The following is a 22,319-nucleotide window of genomic DNA, read 5'->3' as shown; positions in this document are numbered from 1 at the left end:
AGGTATTTTAAATATCTAGGATGAAAAAGAAAGAAAGGGCTTCAGCAAGCCAAGGGTAAACCTTGAAAGACGCTTTCCCCAGAGGCACGATTTCCCAGCAGCTTCCTCTGTGCATCCCTCCCTCCTGCAGTCTATGGTTTCTGTAGCACAGGCTTGAGCACACCTGGCTGCAGGTGGCCTGGAGGTTAACTGTTGGCTGTGGCCGCAAGGGTCCCAGCCACCCACGTAAGTTGGTGAGTCAGGGCTTGTTTTGTGCTGTTGCAAGAAGCATCCAAGCATCAAGCCGGGAGGTCAGAGAGAGGTCGTCTCCCATCAAGAGCCCATACAGAGGTGCTGATCTGGTAGACAAAGCTTTTCCTTAGGGCAGATTCTGGAAACCACCCCACAGTCCCGAGCTGCATTTCACATGCCTCCAATTAGCTTATGGCTTAGGTACAGCCATGCTCACATCCTTGAAACGTGGCACTATCTGCCCAAAATTAACTGCTCATTCTCAGGGCAAGACACTAGCCATCACTGTCAGCTATAGATCACTTACTATGCACCAGCTGCTGCTGCTGCTGCTGCTAAGTCGCTTCAGTCGACTCTGTACGACCCCATAGACGGCAGCCCACCAGCCTCCCCCGTCCCTGGGATTCTCCAGGCAAGAATACTGGAGTGGGTCACCACTTCCTTCTCCAGTGCATGAAAGTGAAAAGTGAAAGTGAAGTCGCTCAGTTGTTTCCGACTCCTAGCGACCCCATGGACTGCAGCCTACCAGGCTCCTCTGTCCATGGGATTTTTCAGGCAAGAGTACTGGAGTGGGGTGCCATTGCCTGCTCCACTATGCACCAGACACCTTGCTAAACTTTCTGTACACATTGTTTCCCACTTGTTATCGTTATGCATGCCAGATGTTATTATATCTATTTTCTCAACAGCAGAAATTGAAATCGGTGATTTGTCTGCCCTTCCCATGAAGGAACAGAGCCAGGATTTGAATTAGGTCTGTGGACTTCTCATATAAAAGGCTGCTTTTCCACCATTCTGGCTTTTGGTTGGGAGCCCCCATTCTGGCAGCAACCATATACATCTTTGTGGGTGACTCTATTGTTTTTAGCCATGTCAGGAGCTACGCGTCTCTTCCTTTGGGTCCCACGGAGTGCCCAGCAATGGACCAGAGCATCGTGGATGAGAGAAACTGAAGTTCTGGGCTAGTGAAATCAGGTTTAGGGAAAATCGTAACTTCTAATCTTCTGCCTCGCTCCGTTCTCTGCTCCATTGTCTCTCAGCAATCTTGGAGTAGGGGTTGTGTTCCTAAATGCCTGTGGTCATATTAAACATTCTTCCAATGCTTGAGGTCATTCTCGGGCAGCGGCAGAGGAGAGCACCAAGATCTCCTCTGGCTGTTTCCTTATCCACCTGTTCTGCCTTATCACCCATGTGTCTCCACCTCAGTCTTCAAGCCCAAGCTGTCTTTTGTTCATCATTCCCACATCTCAGGCTGTGTCCCCACTGTGTCTGCCACCTAGATTGCCTGACACTGAGGAGATAATAAAGAGTTGTTGGGTAAGTGAATGCACCATGAGTAGATGAGTGAATGCCTTCCCCTTCATCTAGTTAAGTCCTGCCCTTCCTCCAAGGTCGGGCTCCAGTCCCACCATCTCTGTGAAGCCTTTCCTCCATTGCCCTGGGCCTCAGAACGAACTCTTCACTCAAAATACTTGGAACACGTGCAATCATGGCACTGGTGTGACTCAGTATGTGCTGTCTCATACATATAAGGTGTTTGTGTGCCCTGCTTTAGTGAATATATGATGCTATTCAATGATTTTGGAGCCAGAGAGACTTGGCTTCCAGTTTCGGTTCCACCTGTGTGACCTGGAAAACTTGGCTTAATCTCTCAGGCTCAGTTTCTTAATCTATTAAAAAGGGACAATGCCTACCTTCTAAATTGTCATGAAAGGGAACTAAGAAGTGCCCTTTCTCAAAATGCCAAAGAGTCAAATGACAAAATAATATGTAGAGCATGATCTTACTCTCTTAAAAATAGGCATTTCTTTTTGTAGACTTGCTTGCAAGTGTTTTGTGAGAGAATGTATGTGTAAGTCTGAAAGAACACACACTGAACTACTAATATATACAGTTAATCCCATCATGAGTGAATGGTATAATAGCATTTGTTCATACTATGTAATATAGTATAATAGTGATTTGTGCAAATATTTATTTCCCCCCCAACAAATAGTAACAATCTGAAAGGCAGAAACTGATTTTACCCATTAGGATGCTAAATCATGCAGTGGTAACCACTTCAAAATCTCAGATGCTGAAACAGCAAGGTTATTTTTTTGCTTCTGTGGCATGTCCATTGTGGGCTTGGCTGGCTCTAAACATCAAAATCTCTAAGGGGTGCAAGCTGCCAGACCACTGCCATCTTGAACATTACCAGGTAGCACATGAAGGGAAAACAGAGAGGGACAAAGTGTTTGCTCAGACTGCTTGGCCACTCTGAACTTTAAGGAGGCAGAAAGATGCAATCTTCCCATGTGTCTGGAAGGAGGTAGCATCCAGGGTATCTGTGGAGTACCCCGCTGATTCACCTGCTGACAACTTCTCGTCTCTAAACTTGGGGTGGTGCTTGGCACATGTGGTCACTCAGGTAGTACAGAAGATAATGCAATGCAATAGCATTCAGGTGGTCTTTGAGGCTCTGGAGAAAAACATAAAAATGGATAAGACTGCCAATTTAATAAAAGATTAGTGAGAGAAAATACACATGCTCAAGCAATTACAGTAGGTATGGTGCACACATGCTCTAACAAAATCACAACACCTTAGGAAAGTGCATTAGTTTTCCATGGCTGCTATAACAACACATTCAGCAGCTTAAAATAGCACAAATGTGTTAGTTTGCAGTTCTGTAGGTCAGACTTCTAACACAGGTCTCACTAAACTGAAACCAAGGGGTTGGCAGGATGCATTCCTTTCTGGACGATCTTGAGTTCATTTCCTGCTTATTCAGTTGGCTGACAGAATTTAGTTCCTTGGGGCTGTAGAACTGCCGTACCATCTTTTGTTGGCTGTCAGCTGAGGACTCTTTGCAGTTTCTGGAGGCTTCTACATTCTTTGGCTCATAGGCCCCTTCCTCCATCTTTAAAGCCAGCAAAGTGGTGGGTCTAGTCCTTCTTGTTTTGCGTCTCTACATCCCACTTTCCTGATTTTCTCTTCTACATTTTTAAAAAACTTTTTGTTTTATCTTGCAGGATAGTTGATTAACAATGTTATGATCATTTCAGACGTACAGCAGAGTGATTCAGTTATACCTGTGTGTGTGCATGCTCAGTTGCTTCAGTCATGTCTAACTCTGTGTGATGCCATGAACTATAGCCTGCCAGGCTCCTCCTTCAGTGGGATTCTCCAGGCAAGAATACTGGAGTGGGTTGCCGGCCCTCCTCCAGGGGATCATCCCGATCCAGAGATCAAACCAGTGTCTCCTACATCTCCTGCATTACAGGTAGATTCTTTACCCACCAAGCCACCTGGATAGACCCCTGGTGATACCTATACATACACCTATTCTTTTTCAGATTCTTTTCCCATTTAGGTTGTTACATAATATTGAGGAGTGTTCTTTGTGTTCTACAGTAGGTCCTTGTTGGTCATCCATTTTAAAAAGAGCAGTGTGTACATGTCCAGCCTAAACTCCCTAACTATCCCTTACACTCACTCTTCCGTTTTTAAAGACACGGTGATCACATGGAGATGACCCAGATAACTCAGGACAATCACCACATCTCAAAGTCTTTCTTTGTAACTGTATCTACAGAGTCCCTTTTGCCTTGCAAGGTGTCTTATTCAGTGGTTCCAAGGAACAGGGCATGGATGTCTTTGGAGGACTATTTTTCTGCTTCCCATAGGGAGTTTTAAAAACTATATATACATAAATATAAATTGTATATATATGCATATGTACATGTATATATATTTAATTATAACTTAATATATTTTGTGGTGGTGGATTCCAGGCTGAGGGTCAAACACACACAAAGGGAACAGTGAGTCTGTGCCTGTTGTGTTCAAGGAACCAAAAATGGGTCCCTGCAGTAAGGGAGTGATGCCTCAGGAGACACAAGGCAGGACAGGAAGGTGAAGCAGACTTGACTGGCTGACTTGCTAGATAAAGTGCATGGGGCCTGTGAAATTAGACAGACCTGGGTTTGAGGTCAACTCTACCACTTAGCTGTTTGATAATGAACAAAGTGACTTAACCTCTGTGAACTTCAACTCCTAAACTGTGAAAAGAAGCTGCGAACAATAATGCCTATTTCATAGGGTTGTTCAGAGGCTTATTTATGATAACATTTAAGGTGTTTAAAATTTAATGAAGGGTACCATTGTTAATATTACCAGCCATGTCTTTCCTGGCTGTGGTTGGGTCACCTGCCCTGAAGGGCAGAGTCTGAAGGAACCAGACAGGTGGGCTGCAGGAGAATTCTTCCCAGCCTCCTCTCCTACCTCTCAAGCCAACCCCATGGGTTGCATGGATGACTTTTCCACTCATCAGATGTGCTTACTGTACCTTAAGGAGAGAGCCTGCTTCTACAAAAACTCTCTTTGTATGTTCTGAACTTGCCCTGATACTATGGTTAACCACGATGGACAAAAAGATGGTACCAAGACCAAACCTCAAACAAACTCATGTTCCCATATCCTCAAAGGGGTCTCAGGCACCTCTTCAATGCCCAGATACTTTTACCAATTCATTCTTCTATGATCCAAGGCAGTGAGCTTGATGTGTCCAGATCTTTTCTCAGTCTAAAAATTCTGGGCCCTAAATACAGACAGAGATGTCACAAATAATTGAACTCTGGTCAAATGTTCAGAACCCACCTGCAGAGAATTGGGGAAAGAATAAATAGGCTTTGTGTATGTATGTATGTGTACGTAAAGAGAGCAAATGTACTTTGCAGAATTATTGATTTTAATACACTTTGTAATTCTAAGCTAAAAAGCAAGTGAAAGAGGGAAAACACATGTAGCAGAATTAACAGTGAGTGCCAAATTCTGAATTTTTTCTGCAAGGCTATAGCTCATATGTGGTGGTGGTGGTGGTGGTTTGCTAAATAAACAGAACAGGGTTTTGAGCCCAAACTGCCCCAGATGATGCAGGTGGCAGGTGAGAGCAAAGCCTTTAATCCTTGCCACCCACACCCTCTGCCCCTTGGTGAAGGATGACTTTTTTCATCCTAGTGCTAGTGCTAAGTTGCTTCAGTCGTGTCCGACTCTGTGCGACCCCATAGACAGCAGCCCCCCAGGCTTCCCCGTCCCTGGGATTCTCCAGGCAAGAACACTGGAGTGGGTTGCCATTTCCTTCTCCAATGTGTGAAAGTGAAAAGTGAAAGTGCAGTCGCTCAGTCATGCCCGACTCTTAGCGACCCCATGGACTGCAGCCTTCCAGGCTCCTCCATCCATGGGATTTTCCAGGCAAGAGTACTGGAGTGGGGTGCCATTGCCTTCTCCGTTTTTATCCTAACAAGGTAATAAATAATCATCTTAGAAGATACAGGTTACTAAACAAGAAAAAATTTATGTACTAACTTACCTCCTAGATAAATCACAATGTTTTACAATATCCTTTCCATTTTATTTCCACACAAATACTTTTCAATTTTACCAAAATAGAATGACTTTGCATATGTTATCTTGAGAATATGAATATTTATTAAGCACCTGTATGTCACCTCCTGAACCCTAGTTTCCTGCTCTGTAACTCAAGGGTATTTGTAAACTAGTACTACAAATATAAACATAGTCAATACATATTAACAATGATCATATCATAAACAAGAATCATAACTATTATTGTCTTGCTTAGTCATTACAGAAACTCTGCCAAATTATTACATAAAAAACAGAGGCTTGGAGAATTGTCATGTAATCAACCTATATAAGTTGGAAGGAGTAAATTTATAAAAACCCAAATTTATTTGATCCACAACCCAAAGTCAGTGCTTCCCTAAAAGATGAAAAAGAAGAGAGAGCAAATATTCCACAGGAGATTTTTTTAGTCTAGGATAAGACAGTTTGCTTCAGAATCTTCTTTCATCAGCCACACTAATTCATAACCAATTTTTTCCACCCAGATTAATTGCTCCAAACCTTCCATTCAGAGAAGGATCTGCAAGATCCTTCTGCAAGATCCAACTATTCAAGATGGCTTTTCCAAACTGTAGTCACCTCCACTTTTGCCTGGTTCTCTTGACTTCTAGCTTTGGTCAATTCCTTTTTGATATTAATAACTTCAGCACAAATAATAGATCTTCCAGCAACAACTCAGTTCCCCCTCAACCCCTTGTAAATGCTGTGGAATTAACAATTGAGGCCTTGCACCTCCTAAGCTTCTCGTTAGAACACAAAGTTGAGAACAGATTTAAATGAAATTCAACTATCATTGTCATCCATCCGCAGTTCATTAGATTTCATTTGTTGGGTTCCCACAGGCCTCCTGGCTAGAAAGACTTGGGCAGGTGTCACCCTTGCTGCCCTGCCTCACACACAGATACACGTGCATGTGTGCATGAGCATACACAAAGACACACACACAAATGCACACACTGAGCCACTGTAAATCATGTGTCTGAGTCTCCCAAAATGTGGCACCTCACGCTGGGCTGGTCCAGATCATACCAGGTAGAGGTTGGCTTGGCACAAAGCTTGGCTGTCTGAGGGATATAGATTCAGGTGGAATTAATTAAGGTTAAGGGCGACCCAGTCTCCAGCTCTTAATTAATGTGTTGCACTTGCATCCAAGTGTGTTGCTCCACTGAGACCCAAGACCAAGTCCAAGCAAGACACGGGGCGTGAGGCCGCACCAGGATGAAATTCATGTTTACATGGCCTGTGGGACTGTGTGAGGAACTTCTGCCCAGAGAGCTCCATTGCTAGCGTGGTTTGTCTACTGATGCTGACAGATGCCTGGATTTCTACCCTTAGAACTTCATCCCTGTGGATGAAAGCTTCGGAGTAGCAGAATATATCTGTTAAAATGCACATACTGGGACTTCCCTGGCAGTCCCGTGGTTAAGACTTCACACTCCCAATGCAGAAAGCACAGGTTGAATCCCTGGGAGGGGAACTAAGATCCCCACATGCCCCACAGGCCTCAGTAAATAAATAAAATAAGATGCACATACCTGTGGGGGAATAATATAAGGCTTATTAACCAGTAATGCATTCATGTAAATTATTGCATTGGACAGCTTCATGGCCCTCAAGGCATCAGGACACAGAAGTTTGAATGGAAGGCTTTACCAGGATAACTGGAAAGGGGAACTAGACAGTAGGAGAGCATTGGGCCCTGGGGAGGAAGGTACGAGAGCAGGGCTGACTTCATAAACTTGATTTCCACTGGCTGGTGGGGTGACTGAGCTGCAGACACTGCTGGGTGACCTTCGGCAGATCCATGGCCTGTCTTGGTGACTAAGCCACACCCTGGAGGTGATTGAGGTGACCTACAGCTCCAGGCAGCTGGGTGAAGAATTAATTAATGACTATGAAAGGGACCTGAAAACACCAGGTTCTTTGACATGCAAGGCATGATTATTAAGTCATTAGGAGGACTGGCTAATTATTATTTCAAAAGTTGCTAGTGGAAGGGGCAACTACCTATTGCACTCCATGGGAAAAACTTTGAGAAGGCTATGGGATGGGAAGATGGAAGGGATACAAGTGTAGCCCTCACCACTTGCTCTCAGCCTGTGATGGAAAATTGGTCTTTCTGCATCCAGAGTAACCAGATTGTGGTACCATGTTGGTATGTATTAGGATGTATGAGGACCAGCAGTCTGCAATGAGTTTTCTAGACTTCTGATTTGGCTTTTCACCACCATTCTCCCTGGAAATTAGTTCTCCCAGGAATTAGGAATACCAAACACTAACAGGAGGAACTGGTCCTAGCAACTCACACCCACCGTCCTTTTTTGGATGGCCCAGGTGGTAGGTGTGACCAAGTACTCCAGAGACCAGACAGGGAGGTGGAGCCCAAGAAAGGTGTGGTTAAACTCAGCCACTAAAGACATATAGGATCTGGTGCAAGTTATTTCCTTAAACTTCTGCACTTCACCTTCTTCATCTACAAAATGGGGTCAAAAGCCCCATCTTACTTCCCTTCTCTGAGGACTGATATCAAGACCAAATGGGACAGCAGATACAAAAGTTCTTCATGCAGCATAAAACGCTCATAGGATACCATCTTTGTCACTGATCTTTAATATCAGCGTCTGAAACTGTACCTATTTACTCCAGAAGCTTTATCAACCTTTACTTGGAGATTGAGACGTCTTTAAGTTTGACATGATGAATGAAGAAGAAGATGCCTCAGGGGTATTATGTGAAGTTTTATTTGATCCATTGAATCTCACCCAACTGTCTGCCATGAGCACCTAAAATTTTGAGCACTTATCGGTGTTTTCATTAAAGGATTTTCCCTCTTGAAGGTTCATCTTTAAAATGTTCATCTTTAAGAACAAGATGGAGGAGAAGTGGGAGAATCCATGTTTATCTACTGATGCGTTCATGTTTAGTCGAGTCCAACTCTTTGAGACCTTGTTGACTGTAGCCTGCCAGGGTTCTCTGTCCATGGGATTCTCTAGGCAAGAATACTGGAGTGAGTTGCCATGCCCTCCTCCAGGGGACCTTCCCAACCCAGGGATCGAACCTGCGTCTCTTATGTTTCTTGCATTGGCAAGCGAGTTCTTTATCACTAGCGCCACCTAGGAAGTCCCTATCTATTGATAGATAAATAAAATTGGTTCATCAGATGAGCCAGTTTTCCACCATGACCCTGACAGATGGGACTTGGGGTCTGTAACTTTTAATGAATGGGAAGAAGAGCTCAAGGAAGCAGCAACAATAGAACAGCAAGAATGCTTGGTGCCCAAAAGGTTCAGAGAGGAGAATCCTATAAAGAGAAGGATGAAAAATAGAAACATGTATTGCTAATTCTATTAAGACTTTTGTATATGGAGGTGAGGGGTGGGAAGGAGGTTCAAGGAGAGGGGACATATTTATATACTTACAGTTGATTCTCATTGTTGTACAGCAGAAACCAATACAACATTGTAAATCAATTGTCCTACAATTAAAAATAAAATTTAAAACAAAGCAAAAGACTTCTGTATAACCCTTTAGATTGGAGCCTTTGTGCATATTTTCTCTCCAAATCCTCACAGGAGTCTGGTATATTATTATTAATATTTCCTTTCTAGAATTATTTCCTTTTTAGAATTTCTTTTTATTATTTCCTTTTAGTAGAATAAACTAAGATCTAGAAGCTTAAATGACAGATCCAATACGTGGTGGAGACAGGATTCAGATGCAGGTCCTGAGTCCCTAAGTCTGTGCTTTTCCGACACATCCTCATGGCTACACTTCACATTTTACCTGGAGAAAATCTCTTTTCTAAGTTCAATTTTCCTAGTCCTAAAGATTTTATCTGTCCTCCTCTTAGAGAATGACTGAGACATTGGGAGTATTCTGTAAGTAGCTGTCTCCTTTCTTCTCCTTTCCCTTTTAGTAGGTCATGTCCAATCTGTTCAATGGAGGAATAATAATAGTAGTTGACATCCATGGAGCATTCTTATGTGCTGGGTGTTTTGTCTGTAGTATATCTAATTCTCACCACAATCTTTAAAATAGGTCTCATATCCTCAGTCTATAGAGGCACAGACCAAGGCTTCCAGAGTATAAACAGCTTGCCCAAGGTCAAAACAGCTTACCAAGTAGCACTCATGTTAAAGAACTCACCTGCTGATGCAGGAGGTGTAAGCGAGGCATGTTTGATCCCTGGGTCAGAAAGATCCCCTGAAGAAGAAAATGGAAACCCACTCCAGTATTCTTGCCTGGAGAATCCCATGGACAGAAGAGCCTGGCAGGCTGCAGTCCACAGGGTCACAAAGAGTCGGACCCGAGCACGCGGCAAACAGGAGGGCCAGGATTCAAGCCCAGTCTGCCAGTCCTTAAAGCCCATGTAAGAGGCATTGTCATCAGTACACAAAAGCTATCAGTTGGTATCTTTTTCCTTTTTAAAAAAAACTATCTGTTCTCAAATTTCTATGAAAGCTAAACCATTAGAAGCCACTTTTACTTATAAATACTTCTATCCATGTTTTAGTGGGGCCCATGAGCAAGATCATGGCATCCAGTCCCATCACTTCATGGCAAATAGATGGGGAAACAGTGGAAAAAGTGGCTGACTTTATTTTTCTGGGCTCCAAAATCACTGCAGATGGTGATTGCAGCCATGAAATTAAAAGATACTTACTCCTTGGAAGGAAAGTTATGACCAACCTAAATAACATATTCAAAAGCAGAGACATTACTTTGCCAACAAAGGCCCATCTAGTCAAGGCTATGGTTTTTCCAGTAGTCATGTATGGATGTGAGAGTTGGACTATAAAGAAAGCTGAGCACCGAAGAGTTGATGCTTTTGAACTGTGGTGTTGGAAGACTCTTGAGAGTCCCTTGGACTGCAAGGAGATCCAACCAGTCCATTCTGAAGGAGATCAGTCCTGGGTGTTCATTGGAAAGACTGATGTTGAAGCTGAAACTCCAATATTTTGGCCACCTGATGCAAAGAGCTGACTCATTGGAAAAGACCCTGATGCTCGGAAAGCTTGAGGGCCGGAGGAGAAGGGGACGACAGAGGATGAGATGGTTGGATGGCATCACTGACTCAATGGATATGGGTTTGGGTGAACTCCAGGAGTCAGTGATGGACAGGGAGGCCTGGCGTGCTGCAGTTCATGGGGTCGCAGAGTCAGACACGACTGAGCAACTGAACTGAACCAAGGAGCAAGACTTTCTCCATGTTATACATCTAGAAGCAGCATTTGTGTTTCCTCTAGTGAAGGGCATTTTCATCTTTACTAGGTAAAGTGGTATCAACTGAGATAGCTACCCTGAGAGACTGTGAAAAAAAAAGAGAGAAAAATTGCTCGCTCTACTTTCTACTCAAAAGTTAGCTTTGTGAAAGTTTTATTTTCCCCAGCCTAGTAGAGTAAAATGATGTCTCAGTGTGGTTTTCATCTGTATTTTCCTGAAGACTGATAAGATTGAGCGACTTTTCATGGATTTTGGCCATCGTGTTGCCTCTTCAGTAAAACCCCTATGCATAGTTTCCAATTTTACTGTTGGGTCATCTATTTTCTTGATTTGTGCAAGCTCTTTATATATGAGATAATCTGGCTACCAATTCTTTGTGGATTATATGTATAACATATATTTTTTTCTCATTTTTGTGGCTGGCATTTCACTCTATTATGCCCTTCAGTGAACATATTTTACTTTTAATATATTAAATTAATATATTTTAAAGGGTTTTGCTTTTTGTGTCTTATTTAAGACATTCTCTGCTACTCTGAAATTATATAATATTATTTATATGTTATCTTAAAATTTTTTAAATACTTAAAAACAGCAACGCTTTTTAGTGTTCTCATTAATTTTAGTAACTTATTAGTAAATGTTTTTGGGTCTTCTGGGAGTCAGATTTTGTTGTTGTTGTTCCATCACTAAATTGTGTCCAACTCTTTTTCGACTCCATAGACTGTAGCCCAACAGGCTCCTCTGTCCACAAGTTTCCCAGGCAAGAATACTGTAGTGGGTTGCCATTTCCTTCTCCAGGAGATCTTCAAAATCCAGAGATTGAACCTGTGTCTCCCACATCTCCTTCTTGGCAGGCAGGTTCTTTACTGCTGAGTCACCAGGGAAGCCCAGACAATCATATCATTGACTAGTAGTAATATTTGTGTTTCTGTCTTTCAATACTTATATATTTTTTAAATTTGCTTTTCCTGACCTACCATCTTGTAAGGACCTCCAGCAGAAGGTTCATTAGAAGTGGTGATGATGGGCTGTCTTGTCTTGCTCTTGATTTTACCATTATATAGGATCTAGGTTGTAGATTTAATTTGATAAACTTTTTTTAGGATAAGGAATTTGCTTGTGGACTAAATTTAATAAGACATTTTTACATGACTATGTGTTAAATTTTACCTATTCTTGTTCAGTATCTATTAAAGATATGTTTTTTTTTTAATCTTTTAATGTGGTGAGTTATATTGTTTTCCTAACGTTAAATCAGCTTTGCATTCATGGTATAGAGTCATGTCATTCTTATTCATGTGATTTACTAAAATACTGCCTCCACACTGAGTGAAATTAGTTGTACTTCTCTTTCTCATACTGTATGTACCTGGTTTTGGTATTAATTGTTATACCAGCTTCATAAAATCAATTGATGGGTATTACGTCTTAGCCTACCCTCTAAAAGAGTTTGCTGCTAAGTCGCTTCAGTCGTGTCTGACTCTGTGTGACCCCATAGACGGCAGCCCACCAGGCTTCTCCATCCCTGGGATTCTCCAGGCAAGAACACTGGAGTGGGTTGCCATTTCCTTCTCCAATACATGAAAGTGAAGAGTGAAAGTGAAATCGCTCAGTCGTGTCCGACTCTTAGCGACCCCATGGACTTCAGCCTACCAGGCTCCTCCACCCATGGGATTTTCCAGGCAAGAGTACTGGAGTGGGTCACCATTTACATAAGAACTAAAATGATGGGTTCCTTGAATATGTTTGATAGAATTTCTTGTAAAACCATCTGTATCAAAAAAAAATTTTTTTGGGGGGGGGGTAAAATTTTAACTCCTGATTTGTTATCATTAATGGTCACAGAGCAGTTATGATCTGTAATTTCTTCATAAATGATTTTGTTGATCTGTATTCTTTGGTATTTATAATTTTGGTCCATTCTGTCTACAATTTCAACTTTGTCTTATCATCATCATAGTTTTTGCTGCATCTCAGTTTGAAAAAAGTTATTTCTAACTTTTTTTAAGGTCTTCTTCCTTATTTTTTTTTAAATCCCTGTTGTCTTTTCTAACTCCTGGATTCTTTGAAGTTTACTACAGCCTGCTTATTTAACTTATATGCAGAGTACATCATGAGAAATGCTGGACTGGAAGAAGCACAAGCTGGAATCAAGATTGCTGGGAGAAATATCAATAATCTAAGATATGCAGATGACACCACCCTTATGGCAGAAAGTGAAGAGGAACTAAAAAGCCTCTTGATGAAAGTGAAAGAGGAGAGTGAAAAAGTTGGCTTAAAGCTCAACATTCAGAAAACAAAGATCATGGCATCTGGTCCCATCACTTCATGGCAAATAGATGGGGAAACAGTGGAAACAGTGTCAGACTTTATTTTGGGGGGCTCCAAAATCACTGTAGATGGTGATTGCAGCCATGAAATTAAAAGACACTTACTCCTTGGAAGGAAAGTTATGAGCAACCTAGCTAGCATATTGAAAAGCAGAGACATTATTTTCTCAACAAAGGTCTGTCTAGTCAAGGCTATGGTTTTTCCAGTGGTCATGTATGGATGTGAGAGTTGCACTGTGAAGAAGGCTGAGCACCAAAGAATTAATGCTTTTGAACTGTGGTGTTGGAGAAGACTCTTGAGAGTCCCTTGGACTGCAAGGAGATCCAACCAGTCCATTCTGAAGGAGATCAGCCCTGGGATTTCTTTGGAAGGACTGATACTAAAGCTGAAGCTCCAGTACTTTGGCCACCTCATGCAAAGAGTTGACTCATTGGAAAAGACTCTGATGCTGGGAGGGATTGGGGGCAGGAGGAGAAGGGGACGACAGAGGATGAGATGGCTGGATGGCATCACTGACTCGATGAACATGAATTTGGGTGAACTCCGAGAGTTGGTAATGGACAGGGAGGCCTGGCGTGCTGCGATTCATGGGGTCGCAAAGAGTTGGACACGACTGAGTGACTGAACTGAACTGACAGCAATTTTAGCTATTAATTTCTTTATATCTATCCTGCTTGTAATTTATTGAAATTGAAGTCTCTGAATCTAATTGGTTTATTTCTTAAAATATGGAAAAATTTTAATTCTCAATATCTTCTTAATATTGCTTTCTACAAATCTTTCTATTCTCTGGTACAGCAACTACTGTTAGATATGTTAGCTTTTGCCAATGTATCACTAACCCAGTTTCCCCTTTCATCCTTTTGTGTCTCTATACTTTTTTCATATTTTCCACATCTTGATCTCCACAGGCTGTTTACAACTTAGTGACCAGAGATGTATTAATATGTCCTTTGTTACCCAAACTTTGTTGACCAGAGACATTTCAGTATTCACCTACATAGTAAATTGCCAACCAAAGGCAATCATTTCTGAAAAAAATCCCTCAGTTAATAATGTGTTAAGATAATTTCTTTAGATCTGTCTTTAATTCTATAAGGATTTTGACTCACTGCTATTTTCTTAATTTCTAGAAGTTCTATTTTATTATTATCCAAATCTGCCTGCTCATCATATTCATTCATCACGTTTTAAAATATTTTAATTACTTTTTATAGTTGCTTTACAATGTTGTATTAGTTTCTGCTGTACAGCCAAGTGAATCAGTTATACATACATATATATCCACTCTGATTTAGATTTCCTTCCCTTTTAGGTCACTGCACAGCACTGAGTAGAGTTCACTGTGCTAAAGAGTAGGTTTCATTAGTTATCTATTTTATATATAGTAGTGTGTGTAAGTCAATCCCAATTCCTAATTTATCCCACCCCCCTTCCCCTCTTAGTATCCGTAAGCTTGTTCTCTTTATCTGTGACTCTATTTCTGCTTCGCAAATAAGTTTGTCTTTACCATTCATCATGTTTTTAATATTTAATTTTTATTCAGTATGAGCCAAGTATGGGTCTGTTTCTCATTTATTGTGGCTTGTTCTCTCATGTATATAGGAAGTTTTATTTACATGATATTAAAACATTACCTATGGCTGTTCTTTGTGTTTGGGTTTAAATGGCAATCCACCACAGAAGACTAGCATTTTCTCCTGCCAGTTACTTGAGAGAATGAACTCAGGAACTACTTTTGATATTTGGTTTGAAGTGTTTTTGTAAACACACAGGTAGTATGAATTTGAATTCAAGTTCACATGATGACTTATGAATAGAAACTCTTGGAGGAAGCAGTTTTTCTCTTTACTCAGAGTCATAGCTGAAACATACCTTGCTCCTTGCCAACCTGCTTACTGGGTAGATCTTGTTTTCCTAGATATTGTTTCTTTGAGGGAGAGGCCCTCTTGGGGTCCTGATTTTATATAGCAATCTCTATTCTGACTTCCTCCTCATGTGTTACAAGGATAGTTGTCAAGAACAAACAAAACACTTTAGGTTATAAGTTGTTGGAGAAGCCGCCAGATTTAGTGCTTAACTCTCTGGGACTGTATTGCAACTTTGGATTTAGCCTCTGAGGGATTCTTTTCTTGAAAAAATCTGCTAGATTGCTTTAAATTTTTTACTTTACCTTTTATCTAGCATTTCTCATTTTTCCCCTCCTTTCTTTTTCTTTCTTTCTTTTTTTTTGGTCAGAAGGATTTTATACTACCCAGTCCTCTATATTTCTGGAAATAGAAATCTCCATAACATATTCCCATCTCCTTCTCAGATGGAGAACCCTCACTTATCCTTAAATTTCTCACTGAGATGTCATCTCTTCTGGGTAATATTCACTGTCTCTCTCTCTTTCCCCCTCCCCTCCAAAAGCAGAATAAATGAGCCCATTGTCTGTGTTCTCAAATACTTGGAATATATGTCTAATAAAGATCTCCCACATTTTTTATTATGGTGGTTTGCTTATCTGCTTCCTCCTACTGTTCTGCAAGATCCTGGCAGAGTGTTTTAATGATCATTTTACATTCAGTATTTAACACAATGCTGGACACAAAATAAACACTTGAATGGATATTTATTTGAGTGTGAATAAAGAAACAAATATCTTTATTTAGCAAATGAAGTCCAAGCTCATCAGCATGTCATTCGGGTACCTCCATGATCTAACTGCAACCCACTCTTCCAGCCTTATTATTCAATTAATGCATTATTAATGAGTGCATCGATTCTCTATTAACTCATTCATTCATACATTTATTCATTATACAAGTACTTTTTGAGTGCCTATTATAGGCAAGACTCCATGCCCAAAAGTGGGAATATCTTCATGATCTCAGTCTTTGTGGAAAATGTAGCAAAGGGGAGAAAATATTAACAAGTAATTACATGATACTTAATTACATTGTGATAAATGTTAGAAGGAGAGATAAGAGCCCTACAAGATAATGAAATGTGATGCGCATGTGGGAAGAGCATCCCAGATGGGAAGGCTCTGAAACAAGAAAGCACCTGGTGAATATTTCCACTGCTACCTCTCACTGGCTCTGCAACAGCAGCAAAGGACCAATCCTTGTTCCCTGAACAGCTCCACAGTAATATCTGGGCTCAACTTGTTCCCTCTGCCTCATCTGTCCTTATCACTCATTTATTCCCCTCCACCTCTATCTGTCAACATATCAGGATCCTACTTCTTTCCCAAAGGTTTTGTTCCTGAGGCCTCCCTTGGTCTGGAAATGATTTTACTGCTCCTTGTTCCCACTTGGTATCTCCAATTATGGTGTTTATCTTATAATTCAGTTATCTATGTATGCAAACTACGTGAGGGCAAGCAATATGTTTTATTCAGCTTGATGGATTTGTGCTTGGGTAAAATCTCAATTTGGCCACAGTTTACTTTTGTGGCAAGGTTATAACCAGATTGTGCCAGACCAGAAACCGCAATAACGTCAGAAAAGAACTTCAAACTGGTTTACCAAGAGAAGAGTTTTTTTAAAAACCAACCATGCCAAACCACAAGTTCACAGCGTTTTGGACAGGTAGCCAAGACCAAGACCTTTTCAAGCTTCCTTAGCACTATGAACCCACTGATCTGGCATGAAATAAAAAAAACCCCGAACTATGTAACTTGATTTGGTCATGTTGAATAACACCAACTATTCAGCTCTGCAGGCAAGGAGTTAGTGTGAAATGGTTAACTTTTCCCTGCTCCTTCCATAAGGAATAGATTCCAAGTGCTATCTGCCCCAACCATGCTGGGTTGGAGGGCAAGGTATCTTGGGTGGGAGTACACTTAGGTAAAATCAAAGCAAAATTTAAAATGAAGACCAACACACCATATTTTTAAATACTTTAAATTTTTAAATTATAATCATACACAGTTAATTGAAACATGTTCCATCCTCCTACCTTGACAAATAAACCCTGAGAACAACGTAGCAGACTAGGTGCAAGTGTGGAATTCTCCAGCGCTCTGCAACATGGTGCTCAAGAAAAAGCAGTCCCTACTGTTTTCCAGGAACCCTCCTCCCCTAACTGCATCCTACACCAGGAGTGTCTTGCATACACATAAATGTAAATATCCTAGCCCACGCATTCAAGCTGCACCATACTTCTCACAAAGTGGTGCCCATTGACTAACTCTCCCAGGGGCAGAGTTTATCCTCAGGAACAGTCCTTACTAGGGAAGAAGGCTGGGCAACCCCAGAAGCAAGTTCAAGACCTCTTGAACAGGGAATTACTGGGTCTAGAAGCATGGTCTTGAAGGAAGGATATAGGCTTCAGGTGAGTGCCTTTCTTTGGTTTCATGGACCAGGTGCCCTAGCCAGACAAGGGCCAGAGTAAAGTCTTCCAAAGGGTAGGGCCTGCATCAGGAACCCCTCTTACTTGCAACTAAGGGTCAGAACCATAGAAAGTGACTATGGTCTTGGTACTAACAGTGGTAACAAAGAGGAAGGCAGTTTCCAACACTTCAAGGTTGGAGACACTGGTAAAACCATGACCAGTGTATCTTAAAATATCTTCTATATTTACATTAACACCTCAGATGATCTCATTCAGTTTTATGAATTTCAATATCACCTATATGCAAACCAAAGCTGTTATTGCCATGATATCTATCTACACTATAAGAATTGATACAGGAAGTTTATCAAGTGGAAGGACATTGAAACTAGAAGAAAAGTTGGCTCTACTTTAAAGAATGAAGAGAAATGAAAACTAAAACTAAAGCCCAAGAAGTAAAACAGTATTTGCTGCTAAGTCGCTTCAGTCGTGTCCAACTCTGTGTGACCCCATAGATGGCAGCCCACCAGGCTCCCCCATCCCTGGGATTCTCCAAGCAAGAACAGTGGAGTGGGTTGCCCTTTCCTTCTCCAATAAGACAGTATTAGTGATAAAATTGAATCCTAAAAAAAAATCATTTAACCCAAAATAAGGCAAGATAAGGGAAAGAGAAAAAGAGGAACAAAGACACAGGGCATAAATACAAATCACAGGATAAGAGATTTAAATGTATCAAATTGATAATGATATTAAGTGTAACTGGTCTAATCACTTGACTTAAAATCAGAGTCTTTCAAAAAATATAAGAAGGTAAGACATAACTAAACTATGTCTAAAGAAACATAATTTAGATAAAAAGACACAGGTAAATTAAAAGTAAAATGCCAGAAAGTGGTACATCATGAAGTACCAAGCAAAAGATATCTGGAATGGCTATATTTTTATCAAACAAAACAGAATTTGCAATAAGGAATATTCAGTCAGTTCAGTGGCTCAGTCATGTCCAACTCTTTGTAACCCCATGGACTTCAGCACACTAGGCTTCCCTGTCCATCACCAACTCCCAGAGGCTACTCAAACTCACGTCCATCATGTAAGTGATCCCATCCAACCATTTCATCCTCTGTTGTCCCCTTCTCCTCCCCTCTTCAATCTTTCCCAGCATCAGGGTCTTTTCCAATGAATTGATTCTTCGCATTAGGTGATCAAAGTATTGGAGTTTCAGCTTTAGCATCAGTCCTTCCAATGAATATTCAGGACTGATTTCCTTTAGGATCGACTGGTTGGATCTCCTTGCAGTCCAAGGGACTCTCAAGAGTCTTCTCCAACACCACAGTTCAAAAGCATCAATTCTTTGGCGCTCAGCTTTCTTTACAGTCCAACTCTCACATCCATACATGACTACTGGAAAAACCATAGTTTTGACCACATGGACTTTTGTTGGCAAAGTAATGTCTCTGTTTTTTAGTATGCTGTCTAGGTTGGTCATAGCTTTTCTTCCAAGGAGCAAGCGTCTTTTAATTTCATGGCTGCAGTCACCATCTGCAGTGATTTTGGAGCCTCAAAAATTAAGTCTCTCACCGTTTTCCTTGTTTCCTCCATCTATTTGCCATGAAGTGATGGGACCAGATGCCATGATCTTAGTTTTCTGAATGTTGAGCTTTAAGCCAACTCTTTCACTCTCCTCTTTGACTTTCATCAAGAGGCTCTTTAGTTCTTCATTTTCTGCCGTAAGTGTGGTGTCACCTCCATATCTGAGATTATTGATATTTCTCCAGCAATCTTGATTCCAGCTTGTGCTTCATACATTCCAGCATTTCTCATGTTGTATTATATATATAAGTTAAATAAGCAGGGTGACAATATACAGCCTTGATGTACTTCTTTCCTGATTTGGAACCTGTCTGTTGTTCCATGTCCAGTTCTAACTGTTGTGTCTTGACCTGCATACAGATTTCTCAGGAGGCAGGTCAGGTGGCTGGTATTCCCATCTCTTTAAAAATTTTCCAGTTTGCTGTGATCCACACAGTCAAAGGCTTTGGTGTCAATAAAGCAAAAGTAGAGTCTGACATGACTGAGCAACTTCACTTTCACTTTTCACTTTTCACTTTCATGCATTGGAGAAGGAAATGGCAACCCACTCCAGTGTTCTTGCCTGGAGAATCCCAGGGACAAGAGAGTCTGGTGGGCTGCCATCTATGGGGTCACACAGAGTCAGACACAACTGAAGTGACTTAGCAGCAGCAGCAGCAGCAGTTTTTCTAGAACTCTCTTGCGTTTTTGATGATCCAACGGATGTTGACAATTTGGTCTCTGGTTCCTCTGCTTTTTCTAAATCCAGCTTGAACATCTGGAAGTTCATAAGTCACATACTGTTGAAGCCTGGCTTGGAGAATTTTGAGCATTACTTTGCTGGCATGTGAGATGAGTGCTTAAACAAAGATTGTTTGGAGGAAGGGTTATTTGTCAATGAAGACAACTTTAATGAGTTTCTTGAAGAGCTCCTGAGTCCTCCATTCAAACAGACAATACCCCTGAGACCACCATTAATTGAAGTTCCTCAGGTTACTGATAGTAGGGCTGAAATACCTGCAAAGTTGCCAAGAATGCAGTAACTCTGAGCAGCTTTATGAAAAAGAAGAGTCAATGAAGGAAGTCCTCTAACAGAAAAAGAAGATCTAGAACGCCACCACCTCAAAACCTGATTCTGATTCATCTGTAGCAGTACTAGAAGAAGACAGTTGCGATTAAGTTGCATGCTTGCAACAAGAGGCTCTTGATGTTTCTCAAAAGCTGTTTGCAAAGTCTCAGCATTCTAAGTTAGAAAAGGAACCTGAAGTTATAAAAGACAAAAGTGCTGTTTATGTAAATTAAAAAAAAGATAATTTAAAAGAACCAGTAATAACTGAAGAGAAAGAATTGGATGGAAATCACCCATCTTCATTAGTGAACAAAACCGCAGTTCACAATACACCTGGTTTTGACCACTAAAGTAAACCAATATGCAAGATGATAGTGATCAGGAAGCTTCTATAACCCTCTTATCCCTATCTATCAGAGGGCAGACAGAATGAAAACCACAATCACGGAAAACTAACCAAACCGATCATATGGACCACAGCCTTGTCTAGCCTAATGAAACTATGAGCTATGCTGTGTATGGCTTGGGCCACGGAAGTTGGACGGGTCATGGCAGAGAGTTCTGATAAAAAGTGGTCCACTGGAAAAGGGAATGGCAAACCACTTCAATATTCTTGCCTTGAGAACCCCATGAACAGTATGAAAAGGAATATTACCAGGCACAAATAGGAATTATTTTATAAAATTGATTAGATCATCAGAAAATGAAAGCCACCCATTTGTGTCCGAGTCTTTGCAACCCCATGGACTGTATAGTCCTGGAATTCTCCAGGCCCAGAATACTGGAGTGTGTAGCTGTTCCCTTCTCCAGGGGATCTTCCCAACCCAGAGATGGAACCCAGGTCTCCAGAACTGCAGGCAGATTCTTTACCAGCTGAGCCACGAGGGAAGACCAAGAATACTGGAATGGGTAGCCTATCCCTTCTCCAGTGGATTTTCCCAACCCAGAAATTGAACTGGGGTCTCCTGCATTGCAGGTGGATTTTTTACCAGCTGAGCTAGCAGGAAAGCTGGAAATCATCAGAGTTCAGTTCAGTTCAGTCACTCAGTCGTGTCTCTTTGCCACTCCATGGACTGTAGCAAGTCAGGCTTACTTGTCCATCACCAACTCCCAGAGATCGCTCAAACTCATGTCCATCAAGTTGGTGATGCCATCCAACCATCTTATCCTCTGCCGTCCCCTTCTCTTTCTGCCTTCAATCTTTCCCAGAATCAGGGTCTTTTCCAATGAGTCAGTTGTTCTTCATATCAGGTGGCCAAAGTATTGGAGTTTCAGCTTTAGCATCAGTCTTTCCAGTGAATATTCAGGACTGATTTCCTAGAAGACCTAAATAATGCTATCAAACTAACCTGAACTAACTGGGATTTATAGAACAACAGCAAAATATACTTTTTTTAAAAATATTCATGAAACATTCACTAGACCACATTCCTGGTCAGAAATCTGCTTCATTTATTTTAAAGCATTGAAATTATACAGAGGTTGTTTTTGAACAAAATGGAGTTAAATTGAAAATCATAATAAAAATATATGGATAATTCCAAGTTTGGAAATAAAGCATTTGGAAATTTTAAAATATATTTTAAATAATTGATGGGTCAAATAAGCTATCATAAAGGAAATTGGAAAATGTTTAACTGAGTAAAAATGACAACAAAATATATTAAGACCTGTAAGATAGAATTAAAGTAATGCTTAAAATGAAATTTTGGTGTCTCAGAAGATAAAGAATCTGCCTGCAGTGCAGGATACCTGGGTTTAATCCCTGGGTGGGGAAGATAACCCTGGAGAAGAGAATGGCAACCCACTCCAGTATTCGTGCCTGGAAAATTCCATGGACAGAGGAGCCTGGTGGGCTACAGTTCATGGGGTTCCAAAGAGTTAGATTTGACTGAGTGACTAACACTTTCACTTTCACTAAAATGAAATTTACATTATTAAATGCTTACATAAAAAGGAGAAAGACCCGCTATTTGTCTAAGTTTTCAAATTAAGAAGCTAGAGAATAAGAGTAAATTAAACCCAAAATAGCAAGAAGGAAGGAAATAATAACAATAAGACAGAAATCAATGAAATAGAAAAACGACAAACAATAGAGAACATCATGAAATCAAAATCTGAGTCTTTTGAAAAGATTAATAAATTTGGCAAATCTGTACTG

The 22,319-nt window shown here is 40.9% G+C and overlaps 1 protein-coding gene and 1 pseudogene across 1 annotated transcript in view; one reads left to right on the top strand and one right to left on the bottom strand.

Annotated features, from left to right (window-relative positions):
- Positions 1-2,189: 2,189 nt before the first annotated feature.
- The window catches only part of EHF (ETS homologous factor), an 88,001-nt gene continuing 67,871 nt past the window's right edge, over positions 2,190-22,319 (bottom strand). Inside the window, exon 8 of the mRNA XM_015474848.3 lies at positions 2,190-2,692. Within this exon, the coding sequence (XP_015330334.1) occupies positions 2,634-2,692 (59 nt within the window). The 3' untranslated portion in view covers positions 2,190-2,633. The remainder of the gene's footprint in view (positions 2,693-22,319) is intronic.
- On the top strand, positions 17,488-20,591 carry LOC100140140 (protein kintoun-like; annotated as a pseudogene).

Source organism: Bos taurus, chromosome 15 (assembly GCF_002263795.3).
Source record: "Bos taurus isolate L1 Dominette 01449 registration number 42190680 breed Hereford chromosome 15, ARS-UCD2.0, whole genome shotgun sequence".
Taxonomy (NCBI): Eukaryota; Metazoa; Chordata; class Mammalia; order Artiodactyla; family Bovidae; genus Bos; species Bos taurus.
Note: the sequence above shows the minus strand (reverse complement) of the source record. Positions and strands in the feature narration are given on the sequence as shown.